At 44.3% G+C, this 16,953-nt stretch overlaps 1 protein-coding gene across 1 annotated transcript; it reads left to right on the plus strand.

Moving 5' to 3' along the window:
- The first annotated feature begins 5,212 nt into the window (after positions 1–5,212).
- On the plus strand, positions 5,213–10,107 carry LOC117136113 (toll-like receptor 7). Its single transcript, XM_033296810.1, has one exon. It carries the CDS (start codon positions 5,548–5,550, stop codon positions 9,880–9,882), a length of 4,335 nt encoding a protein of 1,444 aa, XP_033152701.1. The 5' UTR covers positions 5,213–5,547; the 3' UTR covers positions 9,883–10,107.
- Positions 10,108–16,953: the final 6,846 nt, after the last annotated feature.

Below are 16,953 nucleotides of genomic sequence, written 5' to 3' on the forward strand. Positions count from 1 at the left end.
CATATCCCTTCTATCTAGTTGCTGGTTTTATTGGCCCACTCGTGTGTAATTGCTATTATTTTCACTGTTTGGCTGTTTCGTCGACGGTCTTCTTAGAATTATGGCTCATACTTGCTGCTTTCTCGGGAAAACTTGGCTGCCTGGCTTTTCCTTAATAGTTACTTGGCTTAAGGGGTTTTATTCATTGAACACAATTTAATAGAGGTTGTTCTCGTTGTTTATGCTTATCGCTTTTTTACACTGTAACTGGGCAGCTGCAACGAATTCGTATCTCTGGAATACGCTTCCAAATGTGTTCGTTTAACTGCAGCTAAACTCCAATTTAAACTCCAATTACATTTTCTGCCTACTTTTTTATAACTTTGTGTAGTCCTGAAAGAATACTACACTCGAAAGTAGGTTATATCGAATTGGAAGACTATAAGACTATAAGATATGTACTGGAATTACTGGTGTATTTGTATTGAATTACCAAATTTTTTACTAGAAAGTAAAATTTGTCTATTTTCAAAAATCTTTTATAATTGAAATCTTAAAAGCTTGTTCTGATTTTTCGATACTTTTCCAGTTGCCTTTTTCTATGCTCCTTGCGAAGAATCGCTCAACACTTGGAAACACTGTTTCCAGTCACATTCGCACCAGTCATCGCACAGAATCCCCGGAGACAAAAGGCTTTGAATACGGCTTCGATTGCCCGGCACTTGTTCAAGTTTAATTGGAAAACGCAAAATGCAATATTTGCTTACGCTCGAATCCTGGGATTCGAGTAGCTATGATTCGGATGCGGAAATCGGAAAGCCAGGCAAGTATGGGCTGTATGGTTTGTATGGGTGGAAACAATCAATAGATCAAAACTGCACACGAGGCGCTGCGCTTGTGCATCCAATTGCAATCATCGAGAGCAAAAGGGAAGCGGCACAAGAAACAAAATATGGCCAAGCAAACGCGGTCTCAAAAATCAGGCAACAACAGGATGAGGACGAAAGTCAACAGAAGGCAGAAAACTGGCTCGGTTGAGAACCTGAAGCTGAACTGGAGGAGCCACAGAGCCAGGCGATGACTAAACAAAGTTAGACAAGATTGTGCAACACACAAAACAGAGGCAGCAAAAACTGCAGCTCGCCTGCATTGTTTGCTTCCCGATTGCAGGGGGTATGTCGAAAGGAGGCAGAGGAGCACCTTCACCCAATCTTCTCCTGCCAATGCAGAATCTTCTGCCCGTCCCACTCACCTGTTAGTGCCAGCTTGTTGGCACTGCCACTGCCACTTCCAGCCCAGTTGACTTAACGTGAGTTGAGCTGGCCGAGTTGCCCGGCGAGTTTTGCAAACTTCTTGCTGGCTGGTTGGCCGGTTGGTCGGTTGGCGGGTTGGTCGGTTGGCCTGTTGTGATTGTGTGCGGCATAATTGCATGCGATTATGCTGCCCGCTCAGCTGTGCAATTTATATCATGGGAGCAGCGGACTCCACACTGGGTAGCCCCCCAATCTTCACACTTGAAAACTGCCAACAAGATCCAGGCATCCTGTTATCACCCAAACAAAACTGAGCTGTGTGGCACGACACTGATACTTTGTATGAGGAACTCAAGTATATTACACTGTTTATAAACTCGTTGACGTGGTTCTAAGTTTATGCTTAAATCAATTTTAGTAATTTTCAAAAACTGGATTTTATTTGGACTCTTTGGATTGATGTCAGACTGGAATCTCTCTCTCGAGAGAGCAACCCATTTTCATCCGGACTTATTCAGCAATAAATCTCTTTGTGCCTATTGTAAAACACTTGGACTTATTCATAAACTGTTTATGAGTGTTTACTATCAAATTGGAAAGCTTAGGTTATTTACTCAAATAGTATTCAATGCAAGTTGATTTTTACATTTCAGTAAGTGAATCCAATGGACTTAAATATGCCCAGATTTAACTGGTAACATGCCACTACTTTAAAGTCCTGCAGTATTCTAATTCCAATTTGGCAGCAAACGAGGCGAATAACGACCTGCATTTGGCCAACATTGATCCGATTAACTTGCTGGGACAAAGTTTGTTGTCATGTTGCGTTGGTCAGGGAAAAGCCATCAATAAAGGCGAGTAGATGCAATTTGGAGAATTTCATCAATCAGAGCGATTGCATTTCATGCTGCATTTTTGCCCTGCAAAACGAGCCCGTTAATGAACAAAAAGGAGACAAAGGGGAGTTTCCTTTGTCAAAGCTCCATCAATTCGGTGCGGATAGGGTTCCTATGATGGCTAGCTGTTCACAGTACAAAAAAAAAAAATAGCAAATAAAAAAATGAAATACCAAAGCTGTTCCACTGTGCGGTAACCGCTTCGATTCCATACCCCCAAAAATCGGAATCGCAATCCTCCTCACCCGGTCCGTCTGTCAATTTCAGCTGCTGCTGCGGCACCAGAAAATTTGTTTTTAGTTCAGTTTTTGGCCAGCAATCCTGTGTCCAGCCGGCATATTTTATATCGGTCTGTGCGGCATTTGCCATTTCACAATTTGTTCGGGATTGCCATCTCTCATTCCCCATGCCAAACTACGATTTTCCCCCATTGACTGACCCTGCATTGGAGCCGGCGTCTGATAATAGGACTGGTCCATGGAAATCGACTTTGTCCGGGTCCGTAGCCACTAATCGAAAAGTTGTGCCCTGCTCGTCGCACTTTAGTAATTAAACTTTGCCAACTCATTTTATTGTCGCTCTCTAATTATTTATGCATACATCACCGCACCGACTGCACTTCCAGCAGTCGGCTGACAATTTATCACGCAATTTAATGCATATTTAAATGTCATAACTGTGCACTATAAATCGAAATATATGAAATGGAGAGATATCAGCGAGATAACCCCTGGCCAGGGTGCACACATAAATATTATAAATACATTCCGAACATTGGTCCAAAACATTAAGACATCTGGGGAGATACATGACTTCACGGTGGCATCGCCGCAGATAAGCGGCCGTATGAACTACAGAGCTCCATGATAACCGCAATAATAAGAAATGTCTTTGTTTCGTTGCACTACACTATCACATTAGAAAGGGAAGAATAAGAAAGCGAAAATTACAAGCTAGTAGCATTTGCCGACAAATTTTAATGCTCTTATACGTAGTATAAATGTTTTTATTATATTAAAAACAAAAAAATGAATAAATTTACCTTGCCACTATTTTATAGAATAATTAAATTTATGTAAATGCCTTTAAAGGAGTTGCATTGCACACATTCATCTCTGTAAAAATATGCAGTGCTTGCCACTTTTGAGATTCTTGTCCTACGATGCATTTGTATATTTATCCCCCCAGAGCAGCATTTGTGATTCAAATGCAATGTAATCATATTTTTAGAAACATTGTTTGCTTAACTCTCAGCAATTCTTCTCCCTTCCCGAGTTACTTTCCTACTGCGTGCCGAGTTAATATCCCTGTAAGTACAGAACTCACTCCTTGGTCGATAAATAAGTGTCCTGCAGCATTTCAGGAAGCCACTCACACACACAAATATGCTTATATATTAGCTTCCCAGCATTTTCACACTCAGCTGAGGAGATGTGGAAAAATAGTAAAATGAAAACAAGTTGAACAAGTTTCCGACACCTCGAAAAACAATGCCAATGCTGTGTGCTGCATCTTCGCAGGGAGTCAAGTCGGAGCTCAAGTCAAAGGTACTAACTTAGTTACATGCGCTCTGTTTGTCACGGAGGTTGGACCTTAAGAAATTTGGGGTGGGATTTGGCTCGAACTGGGGGCTTTTCGCCTGGACATTTGTTTCGCCGGCAGTGCTCATGTGCCGCCGCCCCAGCCTTCAAATGAAAAAGTTCTTATGAATAATAAATGCATTAGAGAAACTTCCTTTCACATACAAACAACAAAAGTTCCATCTACGGTTAGAGAGATGGCCACCGAAAAGAATGTTTTATGGCTGGTATGGGGGCAGCAGCAGCAGTATTCATAAATATTACATTTTGCGTACGCAACTCCAGAGGTGGCAAATGATTCACTCGCCACTCGAAAACTTCTCTTCTCCAGGCGGCCTTGGCCATCTACTGTGTAGCTAGTAAGTATTCCGAATTTTCTAAACAAAAACTGCAGTTCTTCTTCAAACAATCGGAGATTATAAATAGATACGCATCGTAGTGCGTTCCTTGTATCTTTCGAATAGTGTCGATATCCATCTAGTGCAGAGTTCGGAGCAATGTGTTAAACATCTTTTGGCGTTGACAAAATGGCATGCCGCTTGATTATCAGCTGCAGCTGCGGCAATTACAAGATGCTGAGATGCAGAACTATGGGAAGCAGAAAAAGTATCCGACGGATATGAATGCGGCGCGTGTGAGTTAATGGTAACAATAACAATCTCTCTGGATTGAGGGGGTATCCGAAGGGAGGGGCAGTTTCAGTTGTTCGACGAGAATCTCTGGTTAAACTATTGAGTAAAAGAGAGCAGGGAGAGTTTTCAGATGCGAGATGCGGAGATACGGATAAGGATGAATGAATGAGTTTTAGAGTGAGAGCGAGAAGTCTGCAGATTTTTAATGGTTTGATTTGTTAATAGGTTCAGATTCATATGAATAGTTGAAACAAAAATATTTATTATATTAATGACCTTAAATATGAATGATGCGTCAAAAAACTGGTAACCATATCAGAAAGTATATCCTCTAAGCTTACTTATAATTAGAAATAGTACAGACTAGACATAACAAGTTTGAAAATATGTACATATGATCTTTGGGTAGTGGGTAAAGTGAGTTGTGAACTAAATATTATAATTTCAGGAAATTAAGACATAGTTTTTTAATCTTTGCACCATCGGCATGCCCTGTCAATAAAAATATTAATTAATATTGCTATAATTGTTGACTTATGTGATTACTACTTATTGACAATAGCAATTTTATTCCCTATTGAATTTCAACTTGCTATTTGCTCTTGGTCAATGTTTACGTTTGATTCACAAATTCAAACAGCGACTTGACTCAAAGAATCTCTTTCACTCAAATGATTTTCTCTCTCTCATTTCTTACCTTCTCTCAGGAACAGTGGCGCCATAACGCCCAGCAGCGGCGGTAAATGTTACTAAAATTGCTCTCTTTGTTAGTGCTCATGCGCCATTGCTCGGCGGAATCATTCGTATCTGCGAGATACTTTGCCGTCCGTCGAAGCAGCAACTCGAGACTCAGCCGTCAGTTTGTGGCAAACCTGAAAACAGTTCGAGTGCGAGTGCCGTACGGTTCGGACGTGTGGGCCACGCACAATTCAATTCGCAGATCGCAGAGTTAAGCAAATAAGAATATTGGAGAAAATAAGAGAAACAGCCATCAGAACAAGTGAAAGAGAAATTAAACGAATGCGCTGAAAAGGAAAAAAGTGAAAAATACACCCAGTTTAAATGTGCGCTTAGTGAAACAGTGGCCAGAAAAAATGTCAATTGACCAAGAGTGAAAAATCCACACGAAAACCACGCGAACTACACCCCTTTAAGGTATCTGCAAGATACAGATACCCTAGGCCCCCCAAGCACAACACCCAAAACCATGGCGGCAATCCTGCTGCTCCTGCTCGGGTTCTCCTGGAGTCTCGCGGTCGAGTCCGCACTGGCGCCCAAGGAGAGCGAATCGAGTGCCAGCGCCATGTTAGGCGCCGGAACAGGAGCCGCTGCCACGGTATCGCTATCAGGCGACTACTCCTCGCTGCTGTCCAATGTGCCGGCCGCCTCGCCGGTTCCGGCCAATCCATCGCAACACAGCGGGCCGGCCAACCAGTGCTCCTGGTCCTACAACGGCACCAGTTCGGTGCACTGCGCCCTGCGTCTCATTGAGCGACAGCCGGGTCTGGATCTCCAGGGCGCCGATGGCAGCAGCCAGTTGACTATTCAGTGCAGCGAGCTCTACCTCTTCGAATCAACACTGCCCGTGGCAGTATTCGCCAGGTTGCAGACCCTGGAGGCGCTGCGTCTGGACTCGTGCAAGCTGCTCCAGTTGCCCAACAATGCCTTCGAGGGATTGGCCACTCTGAAATCCCTGCGCTTGAGCACCCACAACAGTGAATGGGGTCCAACGAGGACCCTGGAGCTCTTCCCCGACTCTCTCGGTGGTCTGAAACAGCTCACCGATCTGGATCTGGGAGACAACAATCTGCGACAGCTGCCCTCCGGCTTCCTCTGTCCGGTGGGCAACCTCCAGGTGCTCAATCTCACCCGCAACCGCATTCGCACTGCCGAGCAGCTGGGATTCGCGGACATGAACTGCGGCGCGGGCTCCGGAAGTGCTGGCAGTGAGCTTCAAGTCCTGGACGCCAGTCACAATGAATTGAGATCCATAAGCGAAAGCTGGGGAATTTCTCGGCTCCGGAGATTGCAGCACCTGAATCTAGCATACAATAATCTATCGGAACTCTCTGGGGAGGCGCTAGCCGGACTAGCTTCTCTGAGGATAGTCAACCTGAGTAATAACCACCTGGAGACCCTTCCGGAAGGACTATTTGCTGGTTCCAAGGAACTAAGGGAGATCCACCTGCAGCAGAACGAGCTCTACGAGCTTCCCAAAGGACTGTTCCATCGCCTGGAGCAACTTTTGGTTGTGGATTTGTCCGGTAACCAGTTGACCTCCAACCACGTGGATAACACCACCTTTGCCGGCCTTATTCGACTTATTGTGCTGAATCTGGCACATAATGCTTTGACTCGCATTGATTACCGCACTTTCAAGGAGCTTTACTTCCTTCAGATCCTAAATTTGCGGAATAACTCCATCGGTCACATCGAGGATAATGCCTTCCTTCCGTTGTACAATCTGCACACCCTCAACCTTGCCGAGAATCGCCTGCACACCTTGGATGATAAACTATTCAATGGATTGTATGTGCTGTCCAAGTTGACGCTCAACAATAATCTCATTAGCGTGGTGGAGCCTGCTGTGTTCAAGAACTGCTCGGATTTGAAGGAGTTGGACCTGAGCTCTAACCAGCTAAATGAGGTTCCTCGTGCCCTGCAGGACTTGGCCATGTTGCGCACTCTTGACCTGGGCGAGAATCAAATTCGTACCTTCGACAACCAGAGCTTCAAAAATCTTCACCAGCTGACGGGTCTGCGGTTGATAGACAACCAGATTGGCAATATCACCGTGGGCATGTTCCAGGATTTGCCTAGGCTGAGTGTTTTGAACTTGGCCAAGAACCGCATACAGAGCATCGAGCGGGGATCATTCGACAAGAACTTCGAGTTGGAGGCTATTCGCCTGGACAGGAACTTCCTCGCGGACATAAATGGAGTTTTCGCTACTCTGGTTTCGCTGCTGTGGCTAAACCTTTCCGAGAACCACTTGGTGTGGTTCGATTACGCATTTATCCCATCGAACCTGAAATGGCTGGATATCCATGGAAACTATATTGAGGCCCTGGGTAACTACTACAAGCTTCAGGAGGAGATTCGAGTAAAAACTCTGGATGCCTCGCACAATCGCATCACAGAAATTGGACCTATGTCGATTCCAAACACAATAGAGCTGCTGTTCATCAACAACAATCTCATTGGAAATGTGCAGCCCAATGCCTTTGTGGATAAGGCAAATCTGGCACGAGTCGATCTGTATGCCAATCAGCTGAGTAAACTACAGTTGCAACAGCTGCGAGTGGCTCCAGTGGTGGCTCCCAAGCCGTTGCCAGAGTTTTACCTTGGTGGTAATCCCTTCGAGTGCGACTGCACCATGGACTGGCTGCAGAGGATTAACAACTTGACCACCCGTCAGCATCCTAGGGTGATGGATATGGCCAACATCGAATGCGTGATGCCTCACGCCCGTGGTGCTGCAGTGCGTCCTTTGAGTGGTCTGCGTCCGCAGGACTTCCTCTGCCGCTACGAGTCGCATTGTTTCGCCTTATGTCACTGCTGTGACTTTGATGCCTGTGACTGCGAGATGACGTGTCCGAGTAATTGCACCTGCTACCACGACCAAATCTGGTCCACCAATGTTGTCGACTGTGGCGGCCAACAGACCACGGAGCTGCCACGGCGCGTTCCCATGGATTCCAGTGTGGTCTACCTGGATGGAAACAACTTCCCTGTGCTGAAGAATCATGCATTTATCGGGCGCAAGAACCTGCGAGCTCTCTATGTGAATGGCAGCCAAGTGGCGGCCATACAAAATCGCACCTTTGCCAGCCTGGCCTCGTTGCAGTTGCTCCATCTGGCCGATAATAAACTGCGCACCCTTCATGGCTACGAGTTTGAGCAGCTTTCAGCTCTGAGGGAACTGTATCTGCAAAATAATCAACTGACGACCATTGAAAACGCCACTCTGGCACCTTTGGCCGCCTTGGAGCTAATCCGTATTGATGGCAACCGTCTGGTTACTCTTCCCATTTGGCAGATGCATGCAACCCATTTCGGCACAAGATTAAAATCCATCAGCTTGGGCAGAAACCAATGGAGCTGCAGATGTCAGTTCCTGCAGGCCCTCACCTCGTATGTGGCGGATAATGCTCTGATTGTCCAGGATGCCCAGGATATCTACTGCATGGCCGCAAGTTCGGGAACTGGCAGTGCTGCCCTGGAAGATAGCAGCTCGAATTCGGGATCCCTTGAGAAGAGAGAGCTGGACTTTAACGCCACAGGTGCTGCCTGCACTGATTACTACTCCGGTGGCTCCATGCTGCAGCATGGCATCCCAGAATCGTATATTCCCTTGCTGGCTGCTGCACTGGCTCTTCTCTTCCTGCTCGTGGTCATCGCCATGGTCTTTGCCTTCCGCGAATCCCTAAGGATCTGGCTGTTTGCTCATTACGGCGTTCGAGTATTCGGACCACGTTGCGAGGAGTCAGAGAAGCTCTACGATGCCGTGCTCCTGCATTCCGCCAAAGATTCCGAGTTCGTGTGCCAGCACTTGGCCGCCCAGCTGGAAACCGGAAGACCTCCACTGAGGGTCTGTCTGCAGCACAGGGACCTGGCCCACGATGCCACTCACTATCAGCTATTAGAGGCTACAAGGGTCTCCCGCCGAGTGGTCATCCTGCTCACCCGGAACTTCCTTCAAACGGAGTGGGCCCGCTGTGAGCTACGACGGTCCGTTCATGATGCCCTGCGTGGAAGACCTCAGAAACTGGTGATCATCGAAGAGCCCGAGGTCGCCTTCGAGGCGGAGAGCGATATTGAGCTCCTGCCCTATTTGAAAACATCAGCGGTTCATCGAATCCGCCGCTCGGATCGCCACTTCTGGGAGAAGTTGCGCTACGCACTGCCCGTGGACTATCCCACATTCCGGGGCAACAACTACACGCTGGAGCTGGACCATCACAACCACGAGCGGGTGAAACAGCCGGCAAGTCCTGGGCTGCTCTACTGCCAGGCTCCGCCACCCGCATACTGTGGCCCAGCGGATGCAGTTGGAATTGGTGCTGTTCCACAAGTTGTACCAGTAAATGCCTCTGTTCCCGCGGAACAGAACTACTCAACGGCCACCACGGCCACGCCCAGCCCCAGGCCACAGAGAAGAGGAGAGCAGCCGGGATCTGGATCAGGTGGAAACCATCACCTGCACGCCCAGTACTACCAGCATCACGGGATGCGTCCTCCATCGGAGCACATCTACTCCAGCATCGACTCGGACTACTCGACTCTGGATAACGAGCAGCACATGCTGATGATGCCGGGTGCACCGGGTGGGCTTGCCATGGAAGCGGCCCAGAGGGCTCAGACCTGGCGACCCAAGCGGGAGCAGCTGCATCTTCAGCAGGCCCAGGCCGGAACCCTGGGCTCCAAGGCGAGCCAGGCCGCCCATCAGCAGCAGCAACAACAGCAGCAGCAGCAACAACCAAATCCGACAGCCGTGTCCGGACAACAGCAGGGACCCCATGTTCAGGCGTATCTGGTGTAAAGAGGCGTGGGGCAAAACCGACCGCTTTCTGGGAGAGTGACAGTGATTTCTTTAGGGACTGGTTCCTGTGCATAATTTTAATTACTAAAATATATGTGCGAGTTAAGCTAAGGAGGGGGGACAACAAAATAGAAATGCGGAAGTTGAAACTAGCCAGCCAGATTTTAACGTATATTATTTTGTTTATCCAGTGTAAAGTCATTTTAGATGCACTAAACAAACACAGCGCACACAGCCCCAAGAACGAGATACGAGATACAAGATACATATGCAGTGGGCCGAGGGCCATGTCAAGTGTGTGTATCCAAAAACAGTAGAGGGGGACAGTGAGAGCAGGGATGTTACTTACTACAATGCCATTTCAAAGTTTCGAAACTTTACCACACCAAACTTAGTTTTCTCCCTCACATGAGCACGAACTTTTGGTCTTCATCTGGCATTTGCTTAGCCGAGAATTGCCCGAGGGGGGAATTTGTGATAACTTTTTAATATGGTTTTAATCAGTTGGACTCCAGAACCTCGAGTATAAAGATTCCCGAGTTGAGATGGAGTTTCCATGGGCGAGCTGCATTTGCATTTGCATTCCCAAATTGATTGTTCAATAATTGACTTGGTAATGGCCATTAACCCGGAATAGCTACCCATGTATGTATCCGCGCATCTCCAGCATCCTGCATCCATTTGTAAATAGCTCTCAATACCGTATTTACTGCCCAAACATAGATATACAGAGATGCAGATACATCCACAGATACAGATACAGATACACCTTTAAACAGTTACAGATACAAATTCGTAACCATATGGGGATAATTCAATAATCACATTCGAGTACACATGTAAATTGCATGCCGCAGCCGTAAAATCGATAAATGCATTTGTCAAGTAATCTGTATGTAAAAAGCATAAATAATTAGCTAGCAAACCGAGAGCCCGGGAAGATTTCCCGTGGTTAACTACATCGTAATAATGATAATATGCAGATGGTAGTTGAGCGGTGGAGTAACAAAATCCGAAACAGAAAAGCTCATTTTAAACACTTACGCTTACCAAAACTAACGATAATTGTAATAAAAGTTTAGCAAACTGGCGCGGCGCATACACAATATGCATAGCTAATTATATATAGTACATACGTATATTCATGGATATATCAATGTGCGTGTCTGCATGTACGTGACTGTGTAAAGTAAAGCAAACTACTGATATTAAAGAACTACTATGTATGAGGTATACTTTATATATATCTACATATATGTATGCTCGCAAGTACGCATATATCTACGCATATATTATACGAGTAAATGTTTAACAACTGCCTATAGAAAGTACGAAACAGAAGAGCATTTATTTCAGCACACAACACTCTCTCACACACACACTCGCCTACTCGTCATTAATTAAGCAAATCAGTTTGAAACTATTGAGATTTAGAAAAAGGGGTATGAAATTAAAAGGAGCCCCTCACACAAGACACTTGTACCAGTATATGAAACCCAAAACTGTTATTTAATTTTATCATTTTGTAATATACGTCGATCGGCCCTAAGTTTAGTTCTAGTGCAGCTCTAATATAATGTATAACCTATGGATAATTCAATTTTGTGAATACAACTATTTATATACTCTATATATACATCTAAAAATCTATGTACGATTACGACAAACAACAAAGATATTTTTCAGTTTCGCCAGCGAACAATGCAAATGAAATGAACAACTTTTTTAAAACAAAAACCAAAAACTGTGTCGATAAATGGTTTGTGGGATTGTGGGATTGCTCTACCATTTCCAGCTGGCTTTTTGCCGCTTTTGCTAATTTAATTCATCATGCACATGAGTTGCTGTTTTGTAATCCTCACGCATTTACAGGGGCGTCCGCGGAGGAGGGGTTAGCGGTCGGCGGCCCGTCAAAGTCGACGGACAAACGTAGCTCAGCTACAAGCCGCCAGAGTGATAAATCATTTTTTTTTGTTTTTCTATACGCTATACTATGTGTGTGTATATAAACCGACACACAAATGCGCAGCTACGCAAGTACCATACAAATCAGCCCCCTTTTTCCATCCAATTCAGATGGTCCATCATCATCTATAGCGCCTCGAAAACCCGACTTCCCAGTCGCCCAGTCTCCCAGTCTCCATGTCTATCTGTCTGGCGGTTAAATGATGGCTGTTTCCATTTGAAGGGTAACAGAAACACACTCGTACCTGGGCTGGAGTGGATTTCTATGACGCTTTGGCATTTATGCCAGGCCAACTCGAGCTCAAGAGCCGGAGAAGAGTTGTAAATACTGGTGAAACAAATCGAGGAACTCCGTTTTCCGTATCCGTATCTCAATTTCTCATATCAACTACTCTCGATTTCGATTGCCTTACGTTGGGGAAGCAAAAAAACGAAAAGGGGGAACGATTTTATAGGGGAAACCCCCATTCAACTGCATCTACAATTGCAAAGTTTTTTAATTTTCTCGAACAGAAGAAGCTTTTCGCACTGCACAACTTGTAACTAATAGAATTACAAAACCCGGCAAAGATACAATGCAACACTTGTGTACCTAGAATCTAGCTGATGGGGGAAACTGGGGGAAAAGAATTTTGGGGTGGTGGGAAAAATCGGAAGCCCTAGTTAAGGAATTATTGGAAAATTTCATTTAACAATTTCCTAATTGTTTGCAGATACGCATCTGCTGTCGAGTGGCATTTTCTCTGGGGATGGTTTTTCCACAGCGCTTTTCTGCTGAATTTCCAGTAAAATCAATAGCCAGGCTCTTTAAATCAATGCTCTAGTTTTGCCAAGGAAGTCCACGCATAAGCAGAAGCCTGGCAGAGAGAGATATTTCATATTGCCTGATCAAAATTCAATACGTGTTGCAAATATCGGATTTCCATCAAAACAGAAACAAAAACAAAACAGTCGTAAAAAACATCGAGGGTTGCTGCCGGCTCACATACATACGAGGCATACGTGGCATAGGGGGCGGTGAAAAAATGTATAGGATACATCGGCCTTTGCTCGCTTATTATGATAATAAATGTTTATGCTGTAAGAAATAAAAGAGAGTGCAGAAAAAAAATTAAATAAAAAAGTATCAGACGCCCAAACACACAGAGAGGGCCCAAAGTGAATTAAATTGAATTGAAAACTGTTTCCCCGATAAAGGGCCCAGTTCTCAGGGGCAAGTTTAAATGACCAAGACCCTACACTTGCAATCAAATTATTTAAATGTAATAAAAAAGGTCCGGCTAAATATTTGCCTTGGCCTGGGAAAAGTTTGCAATGTCAAATGTGGGCCAGTCATTCAGATTTCCTCAATGTCAGGTTTCAGTCAGATATGACCGTACATATATATATATATACGTGTATATATATATTTTTGTGTGCGGGGGAAATCTGGGAAAACGCTTTTCGTCACGTTTTCGTCGGTAGAGCGCACAGAAATAGGCAAATAAATCTGTGCGAGCAACGGGAAAATTGAAACGAAATGCTTGGTCACGCTTTTCTATATATTTACACCAATATATATATCTAGGCGGCAATTTTCAATTTCTAGCTGATAAACAACGACGCCAAGGTGATAAGTTCATTCTGACAGCTTGCAAATCAAAGTGTCTCTGGGCCTTTATTTCTCTTTTATATCTTTTACTTCGGGGAAAATCAATTTAGGCCAGACAATGATTGAAGATTTTGCGTGGGACTTAGCATAAAAACCCCGTAGTCACTTTTAATTACACATGTCCAGATTGAGCAATGTTTTTAAGCACATGATGGCGAAATTGTTGGAAAATTGTGAAGAATTACAAGCAAAATTGATTTTAATACATGCTCTATAGAAAACGTGGTTGGGAAAATGTTGTACCACACAACATAATTAACCTTTTTCTAAAACTTTTTGCCTGTATTTATAATAAGCTCTATAATGCGGCCAAAACGCAAATGTTGCAAGTGCCAACAAATGAATTGCTCCAGCAGCAGAACGAGCTAACATATATAGCCCTAAAGATATGTCCTTAAATATACATATATACTTGGTAGCTCGTACATGTGAGTTTGTCATAATTTCACGTCCATTGTCAGCATTTATTCAACGCGGCGGGAAAGTCAAAAAAAGAGAGGGAAAACCAGGACGGAAAGGACTGAAAGGACGGCAGACGACATTTATGCTTTATCCTGGTTTGGTTGGTGTCCTCCCCCCATTGTTTTTGCTTTTCTGGGGCGTAATTATTTGTTTTGGCTTGCTGGGTTCATTTACTCCACCGAAAAGAAAATACCCCAAAGGAGTCACACTCGGTGTATGTATTTGCATGTGTTTCTGGTTGCTGTGTGTTTGTTTGCCTGCGTCCTGTGCACATGTGTTTTAATTTCTGTTTGTTGTCTTTCCACAATACAACAATAAAAAAAAACTGTAACACTTGCGTCCTATTCTTCTTGTTGTTTCTGGGTTAAATTTGCCGTGGGTTCAAACAAATTACAAATTATGGCCCAGCTTAGGGTCACCTATTTTAACTGATTCTGTCGAGGACTGGTGCCTCGGAGATGCCTCGTTATGAGATACTCTTGCCGAAACTATTTATCTTGCTCAGGCGCTTGGGAACTAGAAAATCAATAACTCGCTGTGGGGCCAAAAGCTTTAAAGTCAGAGCTTCGTTGGCCGGGGGAAATCGAGCTGGAAAAACCGGTTTAATGAGCCAGGCTGCTTTCTGGCTGATGGACGCCTTGCACGCAACGACACCAAACATGTCCTGTGCTTATTAAATTTCGTGAGCAATGGCCAAAGGACTTGGATGTGGTGGAAGTGGAGTTGCAGCGAGGAAAAACGCAAACAAAGCAAAGCCGGCAGGATACGAAGGACTCTGGCTAGGAAGAAGGCATAAAAAGCAATGACTTGGTCACGACCAATAAGATTGAAGACAATTCAATTGAAAAGAATCACCGATCGATAATCTTTACCACTGACCGCACACACGCTCGATGGCCACTGGCCAGCCATGTCCATGCCCGTGTCCTTAAAGGACCCTGCCCCTCTGCCCCAGTTCCAGTGCCACATCCTTGCCCTGGAGATTCCATCCATTCCATTTACATGTTCATCGCTTTCCTACTGCTTCCACTGTGCGTTGGCAACTTGAGCGTGTGCTTTTTAATTCGCTTTACTTAGTTCCAAGTGGCCCAGAGCACTCGAAGATAGCACAGCTTTCTTAATTTTGTTTGACTTTAGCTAAAGTTTAATGATAGACTCACGTTCCCATGCCGTCTGACAAAGGGTGAAGTGAGTGGAAGTATGGAAGTCGAGTCAGGACTCTGGAGAGTTACATTCAAGTGCTCTGTAATCGACTGCAATCAACACGAGCAGCAAGAGGCTTAGTTCATGGAAAGGATAATAATTATGGGATTACGAGCACTCGCTAAGGGAGTATTATTTAATCACTACTAAAGCAATGCAAAAATAGAGTTGGGACCCCAAATCCGCTTGGGGAATTTTATATTATTTTGTTTTTAATTTGCTTAATCGTTATAGGTATGCAGTGTTAAGCTGGAATTTAGCAACACCATTTGTTTTTCTAATAAATATTAATGTGAATTTATAAATAAGTTTGTTTTTTAGATTATTTTTATAATTATTTTTCGGATTTTAAATCATTTTGATTTTAGTGCTACAAGGATGTGTGATCCTGAAAGATAGTCCCATGCAAACAGATGATTATCCAAAACTGCAGCTCATTATCCTAGTTTTTCTGCCGGAGGCGTTCTGAAGTACACAAATACGAGTTGAGTTCTTGAGTACACACGTGCAGTCGTGCCATCTCACTCGCACTATATACCTCTCCCTTTCAGACTCTCAGTTTAAATAAACAAGGAAGTAATTAACATTTTCGGGGCAGTTCCTCAGTGTTTTTTGCCTCCTTCTGTTACCCAGCTCGTTTCTACTTCATTTACTTTGCTTACTCAAATTTCGGGGCAGCCTATTTACATGGACAAAAACTTTTCTTCTGGGTTTTTATTTTGTATTTCGTATTTTTTCTTCGTTTTTTGATGTTGTTTATCCCAGCCCTGGGGCTGCACTTTATAAAGTGTTAACTTGCCGAACCTGAACCCTTTTTGCTTTTTTTCTGGAATAATGGAGGGGGCTCAGAAACTGCGTGCTTTGGCCATATAAAACTTTGATTCGATTTCCGTTCAACCCGTCCAATGCCCCGTTATGTGCATCCCGAGTATTTATTAATACATTTTATTAAACGATAAAACGGTTTATGGTGGAAACAAAACGTGCCCCGTCTAATCAAACATTTTATGCGCCACTCTTAAATGCCCCACCTAACTTTATATTTGTTTGTATTAAAAATGCATAAACCCATAACCACATAATTAGTTTTTATAAGCGGAGAGCTCGCAGAGAGCTAATTTTGCATGTGCCGTGCCACAAATCCTATTTTCTGGCCCAACATGTTTAACTATGCTTATTTTTATTTAAATAAAGGCCATAAATGTTTATACGGCACACACACCGTGCGTCTGAACTAACTTTATGGGCCTCATAAAAAGTGGAGCATGGATTGCCGATGGCATAACACCGTGTTTACCAGGGGGGGCTATTTAAGAACTTGCTATCGAAAGCCGTCAGAACCATCGAAGAAAACTATGGCCAGCATCAAATCGAATGAGTGATATGACAAATCCGCCAGCGAAACTAGTTTTTTGTTGGTGGAGATCTTATCGGGACCCAACTCAAGCCACAAATTAACTTGCCCAAAATCACTGGCCCTCGGTTTCTGATTTCATAAAAAATGATATGTCCAACAAAGTTATAAAATCAGCACGCGTAGCCAAACCGTTTAAAATCAAATGCCATCTCCAGCAGCTTCATCATCGGATTCGGATACGAATTCGGCTGTAGATGAAGCTTGAGACTCCCCCACAGAGAAATTTATTAAGTGGCCGATAAGCATCTAGGGGCCAAACAAGCGAACCGACTTCACCATTGATTGATATGGCAGATATGTATGTATATACATAGATGCGCATAGACATTGCTCAGATACAGGCGATTGGTTATGGGCTCTTAATGGCAAAGCT

The sequence above is a fragment of the Drosophila mauritiana genome, chromosome 2R (assembly GCF_004382145.1).
Source record: "Drosophila mauritiana strain mau12 chromosome 2R, ASM438214v1, whole genome shotgun sequence".
NCBI lineage: Eukaryota > Metazoa > Arthropoda > Insecta > Diptera > Drosophilidae > Drosophila > Drosophila mauritiana.